The sequence below is a fragment of the Lepidochelys kempii genome, chromosome 2, assembly GCF_965140265.1.
Source record: "Lepidochelys kempii isolate rLepKem1 chromosome 2, rLepKem1.hap2, whole genome shotgun sequence".
Classification (NCBI taxonomy): Eukaryota; Metazoa; Chordata; order Testudines; family Cheloniidae; genus Lepidochelys; species Lepidochelys kempii.
This window is the reverse complement of record NC_133257.1, coordinates 100,152,005-100,172,705: the sequence shown is the minus strand read 5'-3', so window position 1 is coordinate 100,172,705 and position 20,701 is coordinate 100,152,005. Positions and strand designations below refer to the sequence as shown.

At 40.9% G+C, this 20,701-nt stretch overlaps 1 protein-coding gene across 4 annotated transcripts in view; it reads left to right on the top strand.

Annotated features, from left to right (window-relative positions):
- FBXO15 (F-box protein 15) overlaps window positions 1-19,748 on the top strand; it is a 53,153-nt gene extending 33,405 nt beyond the window's left edge. For all 4 annotated transcript variants that reach the window (XM_073331761.1, XM_073331757.1, XM_073331759.1 and 1 more), the window contains 2 exons: window positions 5,581-5,705; window positions 9,755-19,748. In XM_073331761.1, the coding sequence (XP_073187862.1) occupies window positions 5,581-5,705; window positions 9,755-10,024 (395 nt within the window). In that variant the 3' untranslated portion in view covers window positions 10,025-19,748. The remainder of the gene's footprint in view (window positions 1-5,580; window positions 5,706-9,754) is intronic.
- The last annotated feature ends 953 nt before the right edge of the window (window positions 19,749-20,701 follow it).

The following is a 20,701-nucleotide window of genomic DNA, read 5'->3' as shown; positions in this document are numbered from 1 at the left end:
TGATGGCTACTGCTGGCAAATTGACAGTCTAGATATTATAATGTCGCTTTTTTTTAAAATGCAGGCTTCTGGATTAAAAATAAAACTGTTCTTTACGTTTCAAGGCTGAAATTAGGATAAAGCATCTTGGTAACAAACAAAGCATTTCCAAAAACAGAATTAATTTTATAACATATTAAACAAATGTAATAACCAAGACTTGACTTCAATGTGTTTTTTTTTTTTAATTGATTGCTCTTCTTCAATTACTTAAGTTTGCTTTGACTAGATGTGATTTTTAACAAAGCTTTATTGTTCAGATACAATGCAACTTAATAAGCATACTGTGATTCAGACAAAGTATAATTGTTTGGTTTGCTTCTCTAGATTGAGATACATATTGTTATGGCAATCAATACAAAGTTGTGAGAAATTGCATAAGTGTTTGTAAGTAATTTACAATAACATTTATTTACTTTATTTAGGCTTAGGTTTAGGCTTAACAATAAAGCATGCCCTTGCAAAAGCTCTGAGAGTTCTAATAATAATTAAACTTACAGTAATAACCACTCAGCAGCATTAAATAATAACATACAAGTAAATGCGGCCAGCTGGCAGCATTAAATAATTAAACTCAGATAACAATTTCCCCAGTCAACAAATAAAACCAGAAAATCCTTTTTTCTCCCCCATCCTTCCCTCCCCCTTCCCCCGCAAGCCCCTCTCAAATTACATGATGAAAAATATGCATTCCTTTTTATGTTGGATGTAGGAAGTAAGGAAACTTTTTTTAAATTTTAAAAATCATATATATGATTTTTAAAATCTATACCCTATGAACAAAATCTATACCCTATGAACAGTTGTTTTTTAAAAACTGAGGTAAGCAATTATTACTGTTTCATATTATTTTTCCAATAAATGGCTAATGCTGATGCTTTGTTACCAAATTTGCCCATTACTTTGGGGTACACTCATTTATTAGGGTTATTCTTCTGGGGGCTGGGGTTCTGTAATTCTGTCAATGTACTGCTTGTATCGCTTGTGTTCTCAGATGGAGCTCTACTTTCTGCAAGTTCCCTCCCGATGGAACTATTCTGCATGACCTAGGTTCCCCAGGGCTGGGTTCCTCTAGCCCCAGAATTGGACAGACGGACACACACACATATATTAACAGAGCGCGTTTGAGAGGAAGGGGTTAATCAGCACGCCCAAGCTGACCCTGTATAGGTCACTGGACTCAGCAGGCTGGGTCCAGCAGCACTTCTAAGCTGCCACCCTCATAGGCCCCTGGTCTCTGCACGTCCCTATCCCCACTTTCACATTACAATTGTTCTGGTAGTAACCCACTTGATGAGCAAACCCCCCAGGATTTTTGGGTGCTGCAGGGATCTTTAGCTTAGGTACAAGGAGCGTTGCTGCAGAGCAAATGGGGAAGCCAAAAAACACCACGGGGGATAGGGGGGGAGAGAAGAGGGAAAGAAGCAACCAGCTTAACCATGCAAGTTATTTATTGCCAGGTAATAATCATACACGGGGAGCCAAACAAACAAAACAGTTATAATATTAAATCTAACTTAAATTTGATTATAAAAGTCAGGTTTAGAAAACTGATCACACAAGTCAGGGTCAGAAGGCTATATCTAGAGAGAGAGAGAGAGATGGGTTCTCACCATTCCGTGAAGCCCGAATCTCAACTGCCTGGCCCAGATGTTGTGCAGATATCCGTCAGCTGCTATGGTTGTTGTGTCTCCTGCTTTCCTTATCTGGAAGGCAAAAAATCTTACACTTGTCTACATAGTATCTCTGCTTGTCCTGAGCTTCTGGGCAGTAAGAATTTTTCTAGTCTACCTATATACTGAGGCTTGAAAAACCCACTCATCACCTAGAGCAGATGGAAATATTGCTTGCACAAGTGTGGGTGGGGTTGGGTAGCCTTTATTTCCTTCTGTTGGGAGGAGGAGGGAGGTACAGGACAAAGCAGCAGAAGTACCACTGATTCTTCTGAGGAGTGGAGGTGGTATGGGCAACAAAGTGAGGGGGAGCCACTGTATTCCTCCTTGGAGGGGAATGAGGAGCAGATCATGAATTCTGTGAACTACAGGAGGGATGAGGAAGCAGTAAGTGGGGTGGCCCAAGGGTTTTCTGCACACTCAGGAGGAGACGGGGAAGTAGCCATGAAAAGGGTGGGGAGGAGATTGCATAATTGTTTAGATTTGGACACATGGAATCTATTTTAAGGGGAGAGAGAGAATTTTGATGTATTGGGAATGGGAATATGTCTGGATTTGGAGATGTGCCTTTTGTGGTCAATGACCGCAGCATCAGCACAGGGATTTCTAGCCAGGCTGTACACATCTAAAATGCTAACAGTTCTATAAATCTGTGCGTGTGTCTTGGGGTCTCCATAATGAAGGAAGAAGTGCAAAAGATAGATCTGAATGATTAATGAATTGATTTATTCATGAATGATGAGTTCATTTTTTAAAAGCATAAATTCTCAGTGGCTGTTATTTGCATTGGATGATTCAACTGGTGTTAGTGAAAAGGTCAGAGAAATGTTCAGAGCTCTACAGAGTCCTGTAAATTAAAAGAGAGCTCCTGAGTCCTTGGAATTTAAGTGCATTGTTTATAGCCAGAACTGCCCTCCCTCAGGAGGCGAGGGTAAAAGTATTTTGGGTAAGATCCAAACTCATGCTGACTTGGTAATGTGGCTGACCCTTTGGGGTCAGAAGAACATTTTGTATATGTGAGCAGAGTTTTTTAAATATCTTCTCACTGTACTGGACCTAGGTGCTGACTGGGGTCTAGAGAACTGGAATGAAATAAAGGCGGCTGTGTGATTTCTTTTTGTTTGCTTCTTGATAACCAGTGTGGGGGATCAGAAGCGCAGTTTGTGACTGGTTGGGGAGTTTAACTTCAGTGTTACTCACCAGTCCTGGGAGTATCTGCCTCCCTTTTGCAGCCTGCCCTAACCTTGGCATTTCCAGTGACGACTGCCCCAGGCACCCCGGGTCACATATATATTTTGGGAATCCTTGCTATGATGTGTTATATAATGAAAAAATTTTCATTTAGGTTAAAAATTTTGCTGCTTTTTAAAAACATCATACATTAAGCCAGGCTGAAGGTAACTTATCTAAGGATTTTACTTCGTTTCTCTAAATCTGAAAGGTCAAATTCCAAACCTAGGTAATATAAATCCAATACAACAGAGTTTAGGTTAGGATAAATACCTACCATTAGCATAGAGAGAACATTAAGAATTTCCATTTGAAGCTAAGCTTTTGCAAATGGGACTTTAAAAAACAAAACTGGTTAATAAGCGTTTTCCCCAAAGAAATGATATTCACTTATCCACAAGTCATAAATTTTATCTGCCGTCTCTCTCAATGGGTCATTTATATAGCTGATGGTCCTTAATGGGCCATCAAGCAGGCTAGGCAGTGCTGATGCCAAACTGTCTGGGGGTGTCACCCAAAAGCATAGCACAAGTTTGAAATATAGACATACATACGTATCTATAACTGATAATACAAAAAGAAAAGGAGTACTTGTGGCACCTTAGAGACTAACCAATTTATTTGAGCATGAGCTTTCGTGAGCTACAGCTCACTTCATCAGATGTATATGATCATCAGATGATGAAGTGAGCTGTAGCTCACGAAAGCTCATGCTCAAATAAATTGGTTAGTCTCTAAGGTGCCACAAGTACTCCTTTTCTTTTTGCGAATACAGACTAAAACGGCTGTTACTCTGAAACCTGATAATACAAAGGGGATACAAACAGAAAAAATAGATTATCCTGTCTGGCAAATTATAACATTTTTTGCAGATACCTCACATGGCATATCTGGCATAACTCATTACAGTTTTACAATATTAATATTCATAATATTCTCAAGTGTCCCTCAGATTCCATGCAGCGTCACAGTATAGACCAAAAATTTCAGGTGGTTTCTAAAGGTAAGCAGCTAATTTTGTATTATTGCACCTAGCTTTCGGCACCAAAGTTTAAAATTTTTGGCCATTGTACATAAGGAATTGGTATTTTATTTTGTTCTATAGTAGAACTAGAGTATAGTTTGTTAAAATAGTATGTAATAATACTTTGTCACTTTAATTTAAATTGTTTTCAATGAAGGCTCTCAAAGCACTTTACAAACATTTGTAAATGGAGGGAGAGAACTTCCCCTCTCTGTCTCTCACTGCTCTATTTCTGCATACCATATGCGTCTCACTGAGGATTTTGTTGGCATAAAGTTTTAGATGTGAGCTAATACAAATATGCATTTTGGTAGCTTGCCAGACAGTCATGCAGTACATCAAATCAGTTTGTTTTCAACTTTGTTGCAATGTGGGGGGAAAGAGAGAGCAGCATTGTTTTAAAAAAAAACCCAGAATTTAAAATTTTATTAAAGCTAACATTAAAAAATTATATAATACATAGGCTGAGAAATGTGTCTGTACCTCTGGATATAGTGCTTAGATTATCCACAGATACAAAGTTTGGTTTTAAAAGTTGTATGATACACATAGTACATAGGTTTCAGAGTAGCAGCTGTGTTAGTCTGTATCAGCAAAAAGAACCACCTTTTGTGTCAGCGTGGGTGACTCCAACCCTGTATTCGTAAGCGATTGAGATCATCTATGGAAGGCTAGACCTGGTGTTTCCTTTTCCTTCATCAGTATGGTAAAAAACTCCAATGACACTCCCTCCTCCCTTCTTGCTCATGGTGATTTATCAGTCTTAGTATCTCTGCTTCAAGGAGACCTAGTTACTTATGAAGAAGTTCACTTATCTTATGAAGTGATAGTTTGTCCTTGTCAGATATCTATGGATTATTAAGATGAACACCAAAATATAATCAGGCCTCAGAATATTCCATGTCCATTAGAAAGAAACTCTTCATATTTGGGGAGAAAAAACCAACAGGAATTCTTTCCCTCTTGGTTAGCAAAAAGTTGTACCAGATCCAATATAAAGGCTATATTTAATTGTACATAATTAAAACAATATATTTTAATGGTTGTACTAACCAATGAAAATGAATCTTTCTTTGGAAAAATAACAGGACAAGCAAGAAACATAAATCATTTATTTAAATCAAAGTTTTCCACTTGCTGATATAAATAAATGCACCCTGGAATCGATATTGGTTCAGCATGATAGCTTGCATCAAACAAAGTGGACAAAAGAGTGATAATGAAGCACCGCTTCTCTTCTCCTTCTCTGATGTTAAGCCTGATGTTTTTGTAGGGATTGTAACATTTAATTTGGGACTCTTTTTTTTTGCATTCTTTTTAACTTTACTGGGTTGGCGTCAGATTTCAGTATTTGAATAAAATGAAAATCCTAACCCCTCCCCATCACCTCAGAAAATAAACTAATCCTTTGCATCTTTGAGACATGCTGGCTTGAATTTTTCAGCTGGTTGGGTATGAAGAATTATTGGCTCTTGAGGAAAGTATCCCATTAATGTGCAGGTTGTGAATAGAGGGTTTAAAGAAAGGAAATGTAGAGGTAAGAACATTCCCTGAGTGGCTGACCTAGTTAGATTTGTTGTGCTCTAACTATGCATGTATTGTTAATCTTTTCAGATTACATTCAAAATGGATACTTGAGGCTCACAGTTATAAGTTTAAAAAATAATTCACAACATTTACCTCTTGCTGGGAAAGTTGGCTTCTTCTGGAGAACTGATGTGTTTAAAGGCAGCGTACAGGTAAATCACTAACGTTTTGTTTCTGGAAATAGTTATTTAAAAAAAGGAGTGATATATGCTTGCTAAATATGTTACAAAGTTATTTTGGGTAGTTTAACTTGTAAAAAAATCTCATAAAATCTAGATGTTATGGAGGTTGTGAAGCTAATGCTGTTCTTGAGAAATGCCTGCCTAGGACTCTGTTGTACTAAATTCCTAAAAGAGGACTGTCCATAAACTACAAACATGCATATTTTTAATAAGGAGATTGAAGTAATTTACTGCAGTACTGCAACAGTGTTTAAAAATACATTTTTAACATATTTAACTTTTGTAGATTGGAAACCTTTAAATGAGCACATATCTGAAGTAATCTCTACACAAATCTTTCAAACAGTCCTAAAAATGAATATATACTAAAGAGTTTATGCTTGAATTTGACATTTTATAATATTATTTTGACATAAACAAATATTATTAATAGGAGTTGCCATTTTGCAGTTAGGCAGGATGAGCAGAAAGAAGTACTGTATGATGAGTGAGTTAATATTTGGTTCATACATGTTAAACTGCCTGCATTATGCTTTACAGTGTTCATAGGTTGTCCTGTGCAACAGTGAGTGTAAAATTCAGCTTAATTTTTAACAATTTACTACTGCTGCTGTTGGCAATATCCACTGCAGTTAAGATTGAATTCAAACTTCCATTTAGTCCTCACTCTTCAATTGTTTATAACATCCTCAAATTCCTTTTTGACTGAAATTTCTTATGCTTGGTCTTTGCCCAGAGGTAGGGTTGCCAACTTTCTAATTGCACAAAACCAAACACCCTTGTCTCACCCCCTTCCCTGTCCCATCCCTGAGGCTGCGCCGCTTCTCTGAGGCCCCCCTCCCACCACCACCACTCACTCCAGCCCCCCTCCTCTGTTGCTCGCTCTCACTCACTTTCACTTGTCTGGGGCAAGGGGTTGGGGTGCAGGGTCCGGGGTGGGGACAAAAATGAGGGGTTCAGGGTGTGGGAGGGGCTCTAGGCTCCAGGCTCTGGGATGGGGCTGGGGATGAGGGGTTTGGAGTGTGGGAGTGGGCTCAGGCCTTGTGCAGGGGGCTAGGGTGCAGGAGGGGGTTTGGCTCTGGGAGGGAGTTTGGGTGTGCGAGGGGGTTCTGACCTGGGGCAGGGGATTGGTGTGCAGGCTCCAGACGGGTGGTACTTGCATCAGGTGGCTTCCAGTTGGCAGCGCAGTAGGGCTATCGTAGGCTCCCTGCATGCCCTGGTTCCATGCTGCTCCTGGAAGCAGCTGGCATATCTGGCTCCTAGCTGGAGAGGCCAGAGGGCTCTGCATGGTGTGCGCTGCCCGTGCCCACAGGTGCCGCCCCCGCAGCTCCCGTTGGCCATGGTTCCCAGCCAATGCGAGCTTCAGGACCAGTGCTCGAGGTGAGGGCAGCACATGGAGCTTCTTTGGCTGCAGGGACATGCCGCCTGCTTTTGGGATCTGCTCGGAGCCAGGGCAGGCAGAGAGCCTGCCTTAGGCCCGCTGCTCCGCCGACTGAACTTTTAACAGCTCAGTCAGCAGCGCTGACCAGAGCCGTCAGGGTCCCTTTTTGACCGGATGTTCCAGTTATTTTGCCTTTTATATTGAGCACCTGCTGGTATGGTGACACATCACACATGACTGGGCAACAGAATTTGGTTTCCAGGCAGCCATGGTAAGCCAAAGGGTACGCGGGGTTGGCTTCTTCCGCCTTCATAACATATGGGAATGGTTTCAAACTGCAGTGCCCTCCTTTTCCATAGCAAGCAATGCTGGTTGGGCTTGCCATTTAAAAGGAGGGGCTGTGGTTTTGGGGTGGATGTGCAGCACATCCCTCACTCCCCCCCACGTGGCTATTCTCCGGGATGATCCCTTTTAGCCAAGCGTAAACAGCCCAGCATGAACGGGATCCTTTTACTGTTCCCTTACAAAAATTCCCCTATTTCAACCAGGTGATCATGAATGATATCACTCTCCTGAGGCTGACACAGAAAGATAAAGACTAGATTTTGCATGAATGTAACCAAAACCCGGGACCATTCACTGCCATGCTTTGTGCTGCAATGATTCCAGACTACTGGTTTGGCATGGTATTGTGTCCTACTGTGGAGGACAAAATAAGGCAGCCCTCCCCAGAAACCTTCTGCAAAGTCTTTCAGAGTACCTCCAGGAGAGCTTCATGGAGTTGTCCCTGGAGGATTCCTGCTCCATCCCCAGACACGTGAACAGACTTTTCCAGTAGCTGTACTGGCCGCAAATGCATCCCAATTCTTCAGGACAAATCAAACATTAAACACAATTGCTTTTAACCCCTGCACTGTAGTTACAAATGTGCACTCACCAGAGGTGCCTTCTCCGCCTTCGGGGTCCGGGAACAATATGCCTTGGGAGGGTATTGGCTCCAGGGTGAGGAAAAGCTCCTGGCTACTGGGGAGAACGGATTCTCCCCTTGCCTGCTGCACATTCTCCTCCTCCTCCTCTTCCTCATTCACAAAATCCTCCTCCGTGTTGCATGAGACCCCCCCCTTGCAGATGTCCATGGACAGTGCTGGGGTCCCCCCCCAGAATGCAGCTGATCATAGAAGTGTATGTATGGGGTTCTGACCCGGAGCGACCGTTTCCCTCCTTTGTCTTTTAGTAGGCTTGCCTGAGCTCTTTAACTTTCACGTGGCACTGCTGTGTGTGGAGGACAAAATAAGGCAGCCCTCCCCAGGAAGGATGATTTTAGCGCTACTCCCCTCCTCGGGGAGGAGTACAGCAGTCAATTTTAAGAGCCTTTTAGGTCGGCAGAACGGGGTTGGTTGTGTAGCTGCATTGCTTATAAAATCGATCTAACGCGGCTAAATTTGACCTAACCTCGTAGTGTAGACCAGACCTAAGAAGGGTTAGAAATCAAGGGCATGAGAAAAGAAAATTTGCTGAGACTTCCCTCATGACATCTTGTATGTGAAACGTTGCACTGACTTGATTATCCTATGAAAAAACAAGTGTGAATCAGATATTTCTCTTATGTTTTGAAAAATTGCTTTGTTTTTTTACTTTGTACATTTGGCTGAGAAACATCAGATAGTTTGTCTACATAACATAATTAATACGGTGTGACCCATAAAAATGAAAATGCATGTCCTCGTTCAGTGTACAGGAGTAGTTTTAACAATTCTGAACTCATTGCCAATGGGCAGTGACATATAACCTGATGTATATGTCTGTCCAGTATTTGTATACCTGAAGAATGCTAATGTACAAGCCTGGAAATACTTCTTGCATCAAAACAAGCAATAATTCTATATGTTGACTCATGTACACCTTGATATTTTATAGTCTTGGATAATATTTTTATACATTTTTCAAAGAATTGTTTTTAAGTATTTTATTTTATTTTAGTATATAATTTAAAAGGAAGATTAAAATATTGTATTTGCCACTCTGGGAATCAAAGACCTCTCTCTACAGCCTCTGCCCATTCCTAGAAGGTTAAGCAGGGGGATGTCTTGCAGTATTTTTAGTTTAAAGGCTGATCTCTGTTTTGTGAACCTCTGTATTTTTCTACAGTCATGGAACTCTTTGCACCTGTTTTGGGATCTGCCTGGTCCATGGAAGTTTAAACTCCATATGTTTGCTCATAATGGAGGGCATCTTGCTATTTTAACTAATAGCACACTAACTGTGATTATTTATAGATATAGTTTTAAATATTTTTTAAAAAATGTTTAAAACGTTGCTTATGGTATTGCTGGTATCACCATGTGATTGCGGGAGGCTACCAATGGCATGCTTAGGCTACAATCCTATTGGTTGGAAACCTTTCCAGTTAAATAGATTGTAGTCCTTTTACAGTGGCCGTTGAAATGCAGTGAATTTTACTTTGACTGTCTACCTATGTGCCAAATCTTGCAGTCTGTACAGCCCTAAGTCAGGGAGAATTTCCCCTAACATCAGTTGTAGTTCTGCCTAACAGTGCAAGGACCATGAGATGTAGCCCTGTGGTAATTATGATATATGCTGCACATAGAAAAATAATGTTTTTTGCTTATGTTTTTAGAACTGTTACATGATGGATGTGACCCTCTTGGATGAAACAGAAAAACCCTTCTGGTGTTTCAGTGCCCCAGTCTACATGAAACTTTCTTCCAAGGCATCCTGCCTTTATGACTATATGGGCCAAAACTATGACTTAAACTATGTGGATTCAGAGGGGAAAGTCCACATTGAGCTGGTTTGGGTAGAAGAAACCAAGGAATACTATATAGTCAGTCTGGTTCTTTATCTAAGCACTGAAAAAGTTAACCGCTGGTTTGGAACAAAATACTGATTCTAATAATTTGAGCAGTTACTTTCCCTGCTGGTAATTAGTTGATTTTTTGTGGGAAGGGGGTGGGGATTAAGGTTGAAATGAACCCCACAATCCAGGTGCTACAAGTTGTTTTGTGCTTTATTTACTGAAAACTAGGAAGTGTAGTCACTTCTTTATTTTTATTATTGTTTTCACTTTTGTTATTGGGGAGGGAAGTTTAAACATAAAAAGTAATGGCTTTCCTGTGAAGCACTGTGATGTGTGCTACTCTCTGTTGCAAGTACTGGGCATGATCAGGGTAAAAAGATCAGTGTCACTCGATACAGTATTATCTGGCACAGTCAGATATGTAATGCTGCTTCTGAAACAGATACTGTAAATATGACTGTGTTCTCTCTCCATATTTGTATGTTCTACACTGTTTCTAAGATCTTAAAAACCACCTTGAAAAACTCAACTCCATGAAGTCTGAAGTAACAAAACAATGCCAGAGTGTTGTTGAGTGAGCCTCTGTGCTACTCTCCTTTAGATAATTATGAGAAACTATTGCTAAATGACCAAATTTATGCAGAGGAGGTATTTTTAATCATAATTTATCATTTAAAATTCACTGTGGTAGGGGCTTTAAGGATTTAGATTGAAAGACACAGGGATGACCAATGTGGGGAAGAAGGCTTTTGCCAAGGGAAAGACTTCTATAGACCCTTTTCTTAAAAGTTGACTGCTAAACTACTGTTGGGTCAGAGGAAAAAATGCAGTTGTTTTAATTTGGTTGCATGTATTGTGTTCCATGTCTGAAAGCACTGAAGCCCTTAGGTAGGAACTGAAAGTGATTTATGTTGGCCCCTAAATAAGGGGTCCGATCTTGTTTTCCCCAGAGGAGCTGAGCGTCATCAGTTCCTAGTGACATAGTTAAGATTCAGTTGCTTAAATAGTTGATGGGTACCTAAAATATTGCTTTTAGTATCTATCTGTAGGCACTTGTTTGAAAATTTTGTTTTGTATGTTTAATGTTTCAAGCTACTTGGTTGTACCTTGTGGAGTCCAATCCTGTACGCCTTACTTGAAATCCATTGGGAGTTTTGCCTGAGGGAGATATGTGGCGTTGGCACAATTGTGTCTTTTTAGTAATGTGGATAATGTTCCTGTATAGTTTGTTACAAATAGATACGTTTTGTTTCCAAGTACTTCCTATTACAGATGAGGTTGTCCGACCATAATTACTTATTTGTTGTCTTCTGTGACTTGTTTTTAACTGTGGCAAAAGTGATTTGCTTTAATATGTGTTTATTTGCCTCCTGTCTCTATAGTCACTTGCATATATGAGCCAGATATTTAAACAATTGCTGAGTTTAAGTATTTGTCCTTTGCATTACCGATATAGTGATTCTTTTTGTTACTTTGATTTTTAAATTTGTTTACTGTTTTCTTTGAATTCAAAGATATTAAGTAAAGAAAATAGAAAAGGTGGGTTGGTTCAGCAATATGTTTACAGTTTAACGTCTGCGTAACCTCGCCTCATCAAGAAACAAAATGTCTGTGCATTTTTAATGGCCAATCAACATTACTTCTGCTTCTCTGCCTCAGACCAGCCATATTCTTATTCTCCTTCCCCCTCCCCTGCCGTTGCCTTTCCTGGCTATTTTATAATGATGGGCGGGGCATGCGCAACGGTGTGCAAGCAGGAACATGGGACTCCCCAGTAATCATCTCTGCCACTGTCTGCAGCTTCTGCCCTGACCCCGCCCTGGGATTCCCTCCCCCAAGCTCCTCCTCCCCCATTTCTGCCGGGGGTGGGAGTCGGGCTGAGCTCGGCTGAAGAGATGTGCCTGGGAAAGGCACTCCAGCAAGCGCTCCTGCTGAGCCCTACTCAATAGCACCCAGAGCAGGGAAGCTGGACTGGCAGCAGAGTTCTGTGAGAGGGGGCCTTGGAAGCCTGCTGAGCCCCGTCCCTTCCTCGCCTGCAGCCTCCAGTAAGTATTTGAAGCCTGGGACAATGGCGTGAGGGAGGCAGCGGGGCACAGGGGAATAGGTGGAGAACCTGGGGAAGCAGCAGGGCCTGGAGGCATTGGGTGGGGGGCTAATGTTTAAAGTGCCCCCCCCCAAGTAGTCACATATAAATTCCTGCGCATGCCCTTGAAAACAGGGAACTCCTAGGGTTGCCAACTTTCTAATCACACACAACCGAACATGCTTGCCCTGCCCCTTCTCCAAGGCCCGACCTGCTCACCTCCTCCCCCCATCACTCCTTCCCCCTCACTCATTTGCACCGGGCTGGGGAGGGTCCTGTAACCCTATTAACTTAGCATGTTCAAGAAGATCACTGATAACTGGAGCTGAATGGAGGACAACAATTCCATTCTATGGCAACTCTTGAGATTTTGACCTTTGTTTTTGTTCTGCATTGGAATAACAAAAGCTTTCAAATGTTTTCTCAAAAACAGAATTATGTCCAAGTGTCTGTCTGTGGTTTTTTTTATCAAAGCCTGAGCTTTTTGATTGGGGAAGGTAGAGAGGAGGTGTGTGTATGTAGGTATGTATGTATTACAGGTGTAGCCATAACCTGGTGGTTAGGGGGCTGGGTCTAGGAGGCTGAGGCACAAGTCCCTGCTCTTCCTGATTCACAGCAGAATTTTCAATCCCAGATCACTTTATAATCAGGCAGATCAGAGACTTGGACCTGTGTCTCCCATATTCCAGGACAGCGCCGTGATCACCAAGCTATAGAGCAAGACAGAGAGCATTGGACTCTCTTTCCGCCCCCCCCCCCCGCCACCCGATAAATATTGTATGTTGAAATGGGTACATCTTCATAAAACATTTCAGCTTTGATGAAACTTCATTTCCTTGAAAAATATTCCAATCTAACACCAACGGGTTGTCTGTCTGAGGCTAAACAGTCATTTACTTCTTCAACACAAAGAGAAGTTTCTTTAAGGTACTGTATTAAACTGCACTGAGATATAAAAATGAAATTAGATTGAAAGACATGTTTACTTCTCTGTTTTAGTTTAAAAACAAAGCATTTGGTTTTATAGCATGAGGCATCTTGGAGGAGTGGGACTTGTCAGACTATTATGTACCACAAAATGGATCTTATCACACAGTGGGCACCTGACCATAAGAAATCACAAATCTGAGGGTCCAGCCAGGAATCTTGGTCGTATTCTGAATGCATTTTCTGCAACACAGACTGCATGATTTGGATTAGGAAAGGAAGTTATCCTGATTAATCCAACTCTTTGCTGCTGAAAAACATGCTTTGCAGAAACTATCTGAAGCCTGAATCCCAAGTAAGGGGAAAAATTCATAGGGAGGAGTTGCAGACCAAGCTGGATGAGCAAGCATCTTAAACTGGTGATTAAGAGAAAGCAGAAAGCATTCCAGGAATGGAAGATGGGATGGATCAGCAAAGAAAGCTACTACTTGGAGGTCAGAAAGTGTAGGGATAAAGCGAGAGCTGCCAAAAGCCAAGCAGAGTTGGATCTTGCAAAGGAAATTAAAACAAATAGCAAAAGATTTTATAGCCATATAAATAAAAAGAAAACAAGGAAATTAAAACAAATAGCAAAAGATTTTATAGCCATATAAATAAAAAGAAAACAAGGAAAGATTAAGCACTGAGGATGGGGTGGAGATTAAAGATAATCTAGGCATAGCCCAATGCCTAAACAAATATTTTGCCTCAGTTTTTAATAAGAGTGGCCGGGTGGCTAATGGGAACAACGATAAGAAAGTAGAAATTACCACATCTGAGGCGGAAGTCAAAATCAAACATCTTAATGGGATTATATTGGAGGGTCTGGATAATCTCCATCTGAGAATATTAAAGGGACTGGCACATGAGATTGCAAAACCAATAGCAAGGATTTTTAATGAATCTGTAATTAAACTCGGGGATCATACCTATGACTGGAAAATTGATAATATAGTTCCTATTTTTAAGAAAGGGGGAAAAAGTGATCCGGGAAATTATAGGCCTGTTAGTTTGACCTCAATTATATGGAAGGTCTTGGAACAAATTTGGAAAGAGAACTAGTTAAAGACACAGAGGTGAATGGTAGCTGGGATAAAATACAACATGGTTTTGCAAAAGGTAGATCATGCCAGATCAACCTGATCTTCTCTGAGAAGATAACTGATTTTTTAGACAAAGAAATCTACCTGGATTTCAGTAAGGCATTTGATACAGTTCCATATGGGAAATTATTAGTTAAATTGGAGAAGATGGGGATTAATATGAGAATTGAAAGGTGGATAAGGAACTGGTTAAAGGGGAGACTACAACAGGTGAGACTACAACAGGTCATGCTGAAAGTTGAACTGTCAGGCTGGAGGGAGGTTACTAGTGCAGTTCCTCAGGGATAGGTCTTGGGACCAATCTTATTTAACATTTTTATCACTGACATTGGCACAAAAAGTGAGAGTGTGCTAATAACATTTGCAGTTAACACAAAGTTGGGAGGTATTGCGAATACGGAGGAGGACCAGAATATCATACAAGAAGAACTGGATGATCTTGAAAACTGGAGTAATAGAAATAGGATGAAATTTAATAGTGCAAAGTGTAACGTTATGCACCCAAGGACTAACAGCAAGAATTTTTGCTATAAGCTGGGGACTTATCAGTTGGAAGTGACAGAAGAGGATAAATACATGGGTGTATTGGTTGATCACAGGATGACTATGAACCACCAATGTGATGCAGCCATGAAAGAGGCTAATGCAGTCCTAGGATGCATCAGGCTAGGTACTTCCAGTAGAGACAGGGAAGTGTTAGTACCATTATACAAGACACTGGTGAGACCTTGTCTGGAATACTGTGTGCAATTCTGGTCTCCCATGTTTAAGAAAAATGAATTCAAACTAGAAAATGTGCAGAGAAGGGCTATTAGGATGATCTGAGGAATGGAAAACCTACCTTATGGGAGGAGAGTCGAAGAGCTTGGCTGGTTTAGCCTAACCAAACGAAGGGTGAATATGATTGCTCTTTATAAATATGTCAGCGGGATAAATACCAGGAAGGGAGAGGAGTTATTTAAGTGCCAATGTGGACACAAGAACAAATAGATATAAACTGGCCGTCAATAAGTTTAGGCTTGAAATTAGATGAAGGTTTCTAACCATCAGAAGAGTGAAGTTCTGGAACACCCTTCCAAGGTGAACAGTGAGGCAAAAACCTAACTGGCTTCAAGTTGAGCTTGATAAATGTATGGAGGTCATGAGAGTGCTTACACTGGCAGGTAGCTGATCTGTGACTGCTAGCAGCAAATATCACCAGCAAGAATCCCAGTGATAGGACACTAGATGGGGAGGGCTCTGAGTTACTACAGAGAATTCTTTCCCAGGTGTCTGGCTGGTGGGTCTTGCCATATCCTAGAATTTCAGGGTTGGAAGGGACCTCAGGAGGTCATCCCAGCCAGGGCTTTGTCAAGCCTGACCTTAAAAACCTCTAAGGAAGGAGATTCCACCACCTCCCTAGGTAACACATTCCAGTGCTTCATCACCCTCTTAGGGAAAAAGGTTTTCCTAATATCCAGCCTAAACCTCATCCACTGCAACTTGAGACCATTACTCCTTGTTCTGTCATCTGCTACCACTGAGAACAGTCTAGATCCATCCTCTTTGGAACCCCCTTTCAGGTAGTTGAAAGCAGCTATCAAATCCCCCCTCATTCTTCTCTTCTGCAGACTAAACAATCCCAGTTCCCTCAGCCTCTCCTCATAAGTCATGTGTTCCAGTCCCCTAATCAATTTTGTTGCCCTCCGCTGGACGCCGCTGGACGCTTTCCAATTTTTCCACATCCTTCTTGTAGTGTGGGGCCCAAAACTGGACACAGTACTCCAGATGAGGGCTCACCAATGTCGAATAGAGGGGAACGATCATGTCCCTCGATCTGCTGGCAATGCCCCTACTTATACAGCCCCAAATGCCATTAGCCTTCTTGGCAACAAGGGCACACTGTTGACTTATACCCAGCTTCTTGTCCATTGTAACCCCTAGGTCCTTTTCTGCAGAACCGTTGCCTAGCCATTTGGTCTCTAGTCTGTACAATGCATGGGATTCTTCCATCCTAAGTGCAGGACTCTACACTTGTCTTTGTTGAACCTCATCAGATTTCTTTTGGCCCAATCCTCTAATTTGTCTAGGGCCCTCTGTATCCTATCCCTACCCTCCAGCGTATCTACCGCTCCTTATGCTTAGGATCTAACTGATTTGCCATATTTGGGGTTGGGAAGGAATTTTCCCCCAGGACAGATTGGTAGAGACCCTGGGCTTTTTTTGCCGTTTTTTACAGCATGGGGGTCACTTGCAGGTTTAAACTAGTGTAAAAGGTGGATTCTCTGTAACTTGAAGTCTTTAAATCATGATTTAAGGACTTCAGTTATTCAGCCAAAGGCTGTGGGTCTATTACAGGAGTGGTTGGGTGAGGTTCTGTAGCCTGCAATGTGCAGAAGGTCAGACTAGATGATCATGATGGTCCCTTCTGGCCTTAAAGTCTGTGAGTCTACATAACTCCTGGAGGCAAAAAAGCAAGTTTGCCAATAGTAGGTTAAATGACCATTTCAAAGCATGAGTTTAATATCCTCATTGGTAGTGTTTTTGACTTAAAAACAAAATAGAAGCCTTCATTTTTAGCAAACTGTGTGGTGTGGAAGGTGCTGGAATGACAGACCCTGAAGTGTGCTATGCACAGACAAGTGCTGCATGGGCAGCAGCAGCTTAAACTGCTTTACCAGTGTGTCTCATGTCTGTATTTGAAGAACCACCTTTAGCGGAGAAAGGATAGTTCAGCTTCCATATCCTTTCAGCCTTGGGCCTCATTTCACTAGGGTGCAGATTAGGTCAGGTTGCATTGACAACTTTGTGATGTGAACACACTTGTCCTCTGAGACCTGGCGTGAAACCACCAAACTCATTTTACACTGGCCACCAAACAGCCAGTGGATGGTTACAACCTTCTACCAGTACTGACTTGAAATGAATTTGTTGTATTAATATTTTATATTTCCAGTGTAAAACACATGAGAACTTTTATTCATTTAAATGTCTTTTCAACTAAAAATGCTAAATTATGCAAAGGAAACAGTGTAACAAACACAATGTAACAGCATAATAAAAACTGGTCAAGAAAATATACTTGCTGTAATCTCTAAAAACTGATAGAAATCTAATGATCTGCCATTTGTTTTATTAAGGGAGCCCATGGGGAAAGGGATAACAAGTCTTTAATAACCTTATCATTTATCAACTTGCACACAGTGAAAGTGGATAACAGTTAAACTGGGAACACTTCTATTACAGATTAACTCTCATTAGCTACTTGGTCTCTACAAATGTTGAATCCCAAAAGAAACTACTTTCCATTCCAATTTTGTTCAAAACTCTTCCAGGGCATGACAAGTTCACTTACCCACAGCAAAGTTGGGAACAGAATTAACCCTAAACTAACTGACTTTTAATTTTAAAAATTATGTTCCTAGCTGTTAGGGTTGTGAAGATGTTTGGAATAATGTAAATCAATGCAGTCCTGCTGTCTTTTTGGGTCTTCAGACCAACAACTCCTGTGCATTTCTTACTACTTATAAGGGCTTGTCTACATCACCTGCTGGATTGACGGGCAGTGATCGATCCAGCGGGGGGTCGATGTATCGCTTCTAGTCTAGATGCGATAAATCGAGCGCTCTGCCATCGACTCTGGTACTCCACCGGAGCGAGAGGCACAGGCGGAGTCGATGGGGGAGCATCAGCTGTCGACTTACCACGGTGAGGGCACCACTGTAAGTAGATCTAAGTACATCGACTTCAGCTACGTTATTCACGTAGCTGAAGTTGCGTAACTTAGATCGATTTCCCCCCTCCCCCCCAGTGTAGACCAGGCCTGAGTTAGCAACAGAATTAAATTAACACACTCTGATCATTTCCATTTATGTCTCTGCTATTCAGAACCCCGTAGATAGCAACAAAACGGACAAGGATCATCTTGATTTCACTCTGATGGTGGATAGAAAAGCTATAAACAGCACCAAGGGAGAGGAGGGCGTGATGAAAAAAGGAGGCTGGTATGACAGACCTCGCTGGTTTGCCTCTTCACCTCAATCATAGAATATCAGGGTTGGAAGGGACCCTGGAGGTCATCTAGTCCGACCCCCTGCTCAAAGCAGGACCAATCCCCAATTTTTGCCCCAGATCCCTAAATGGCCCCCTCAAGGATGACCTGGGTTTAGAGGGCCAATGCGCAAACCACTGAGTTATCTCTCCCCCATCAAAGAAAAGGGCAGTTTGGGGATCTTGATTCTTAGCAGTATGAGACAAACCCAACTTAAAGTTTACCAAGAGGTGGCTGCATAACAGTTGTAATAAATATCTCAGTCACTCCTAGATGTGGCAGCAATACGTTGCTCGATTTTGTCTGTCCAAAAATACAGAACAGTTATTCCTAAATATTTACTTTAAGCATAGATTTATTGATAAATTGGATATGCATCCAAGAATGTGATATCATGAATAATAAAATTCACCTCAAGATATTTCTACTTTATTGTTTTTAATATTTAAAAACTGCATATTATACAAACAATAGTTTTGACACCTTCTAAAGAAACATGGATATATATGGTCATGAAACTATTTTTTGTACATTTTCAGTGTGTCAGTTTCTAGTGAATGGCTGATGGCTTTACTCTGTCTGGAAACAAAGATTGAGTTTCCATATGCACTCCTATTAATAGGCCTGTGGTTGGCCTGATTCTCTTTACATCTGTTTTACACTGCTGTAACTATTGACTTCAGTGGAGTTACTCTTGATTTATTTGGCAGCAGAATCAAACCCAGCTTGCATGAACTGGATCCTGTAATGATGTATGTATTGCCTGATAGGCGCGTCCATGTTTTTCAGTTCCTCATATGGTTGCATATTACTGTTTTGTAAAAGTAAAAAATACTATCTTGAAGCTCTATTAAGAGCAATGGGATATGAGGGAAATAGCATCAGCAGTTAAAAGGGGGACAAAAATCAAAGGCCAAAATTATTTTGAAATAATACTTGCTTATTCAGTAACCATTCTTATACCCTTCCAGCCTACGCAGAGTTATAGGGGATGGTTGGGAGAAATCGGGCTTAGAGTCCTCTGTATGTCTTGTCATCTTTTAAACAACCAAAGGGAACTGATAGGCAAAAGAAACCACCTGAGCGGAAAAGACAGCATCCATAAAAATACTTACTGGACACAGAGACCATAAATCAGAGTATTCCATAATTATTTATTATGGAGTTTCTTGCACCTTCCTCTAAGGCATCTGGTATTGGAGTTGTGCTTTTGGCTTAGATTAGATGGACAACTAGTCTGATCTGCTGTGGCAATCTCTATGACATATTATTGCTACTAGTAAGTTAAAGCAAATCCAAAAATGAAGAAAACTTTTTGTTTTTATACATTTTCAAAGACAAACTCATCTAAGTGAAAAAGAGAAACTGCCAGCAATTTTAAGTGTGTATATTTAACTACTATGTTTTAAAAGGGTAATTTACCTGGTAGGCAAGCATAAAAACAGTAGTTATGTTTATTTTATTACATGTATAATAGTGTTCAGTTAATGTAATGAGCTTCAATTGCCTTGAAAAGAGATCAATGGGTACAAAAGAGTGATTTAACCAAAATGATTGTAGCAATTCAGAAATTTGTCTTTTTTTACAGAAAGCTACATCAAAATGTTAACCCTGCTGTTGTCATTGGTGGCCTACTGCATAAATAAATTACTTTATTTGTGTCCTATGGTCTTGGTTTTTTGTACATTTTGCTGCGGAATGTCCTCCTAGATTTGTAGTTCTTTTCATGAATAATGTATAAATTCTCTTGTGCCATATCCTCAGCTGGTGTAATATAGTGTAACTCCATTGACTCAAATAGAGCTAGAGACACAAGGTGGGTGAGGTAATACCTTTTATTGGGCCAACTTCTGTTGGTGAGAGAGACAAGCTAGACCTGAGGAAGAGCTCTGTGTAGCTTGAAAGCTTGTCTCTCTCAGCAACAGAAATTGGTCCAATTAAAGATATCACCTCACCCACCTTGTCTCTCTAATATCTGATACTGACACAGCTACAACAGTGCATACACAAATGGAGCTACACAGATTTACACCAGCTAAGGATTTGTCCCTCTTAATTTTAACAGTAAATATCAAGGTGGTGCTGGAACATTTCAGTACTTTATTCCGTCATTTTTCATTCAGAGCGCTTATCACAGGGGTTGCAGGTCACTGGAACTTTGGAGTGTGGCCTGGGGACCGAGGTGTTCTCCCTTCCTCTTACCCCCCGAGATGTTCTCCGACTACATCTTCTGCAGTAGCTACTGAGAGCGCCAGATCTGTTTCCACAATGCATACAATGTTCTCAATACCATAAGCTTGCTGGAAATAAACTCATTACAAATGCTATGTACAGTGCTGTCTTGTTACACTTTCCCTCCTGTGCTGTGCAAATCAAAATCTTTCTGCTTCTGATTCTTTAGACACTCACACATGTGCTTAACTTTACTGGAACTACTGAAAAACTGTATACATGTACATGCAGGATCAGGCTAAATTTTGTGTGTTATCTTAACAAATATGCATAATTATATTTCTAATTGTGGTAAGCGCATGCATTTAAACACTTTAGAATGACTGTCACAGAGATGTTTATTTTTGATGATA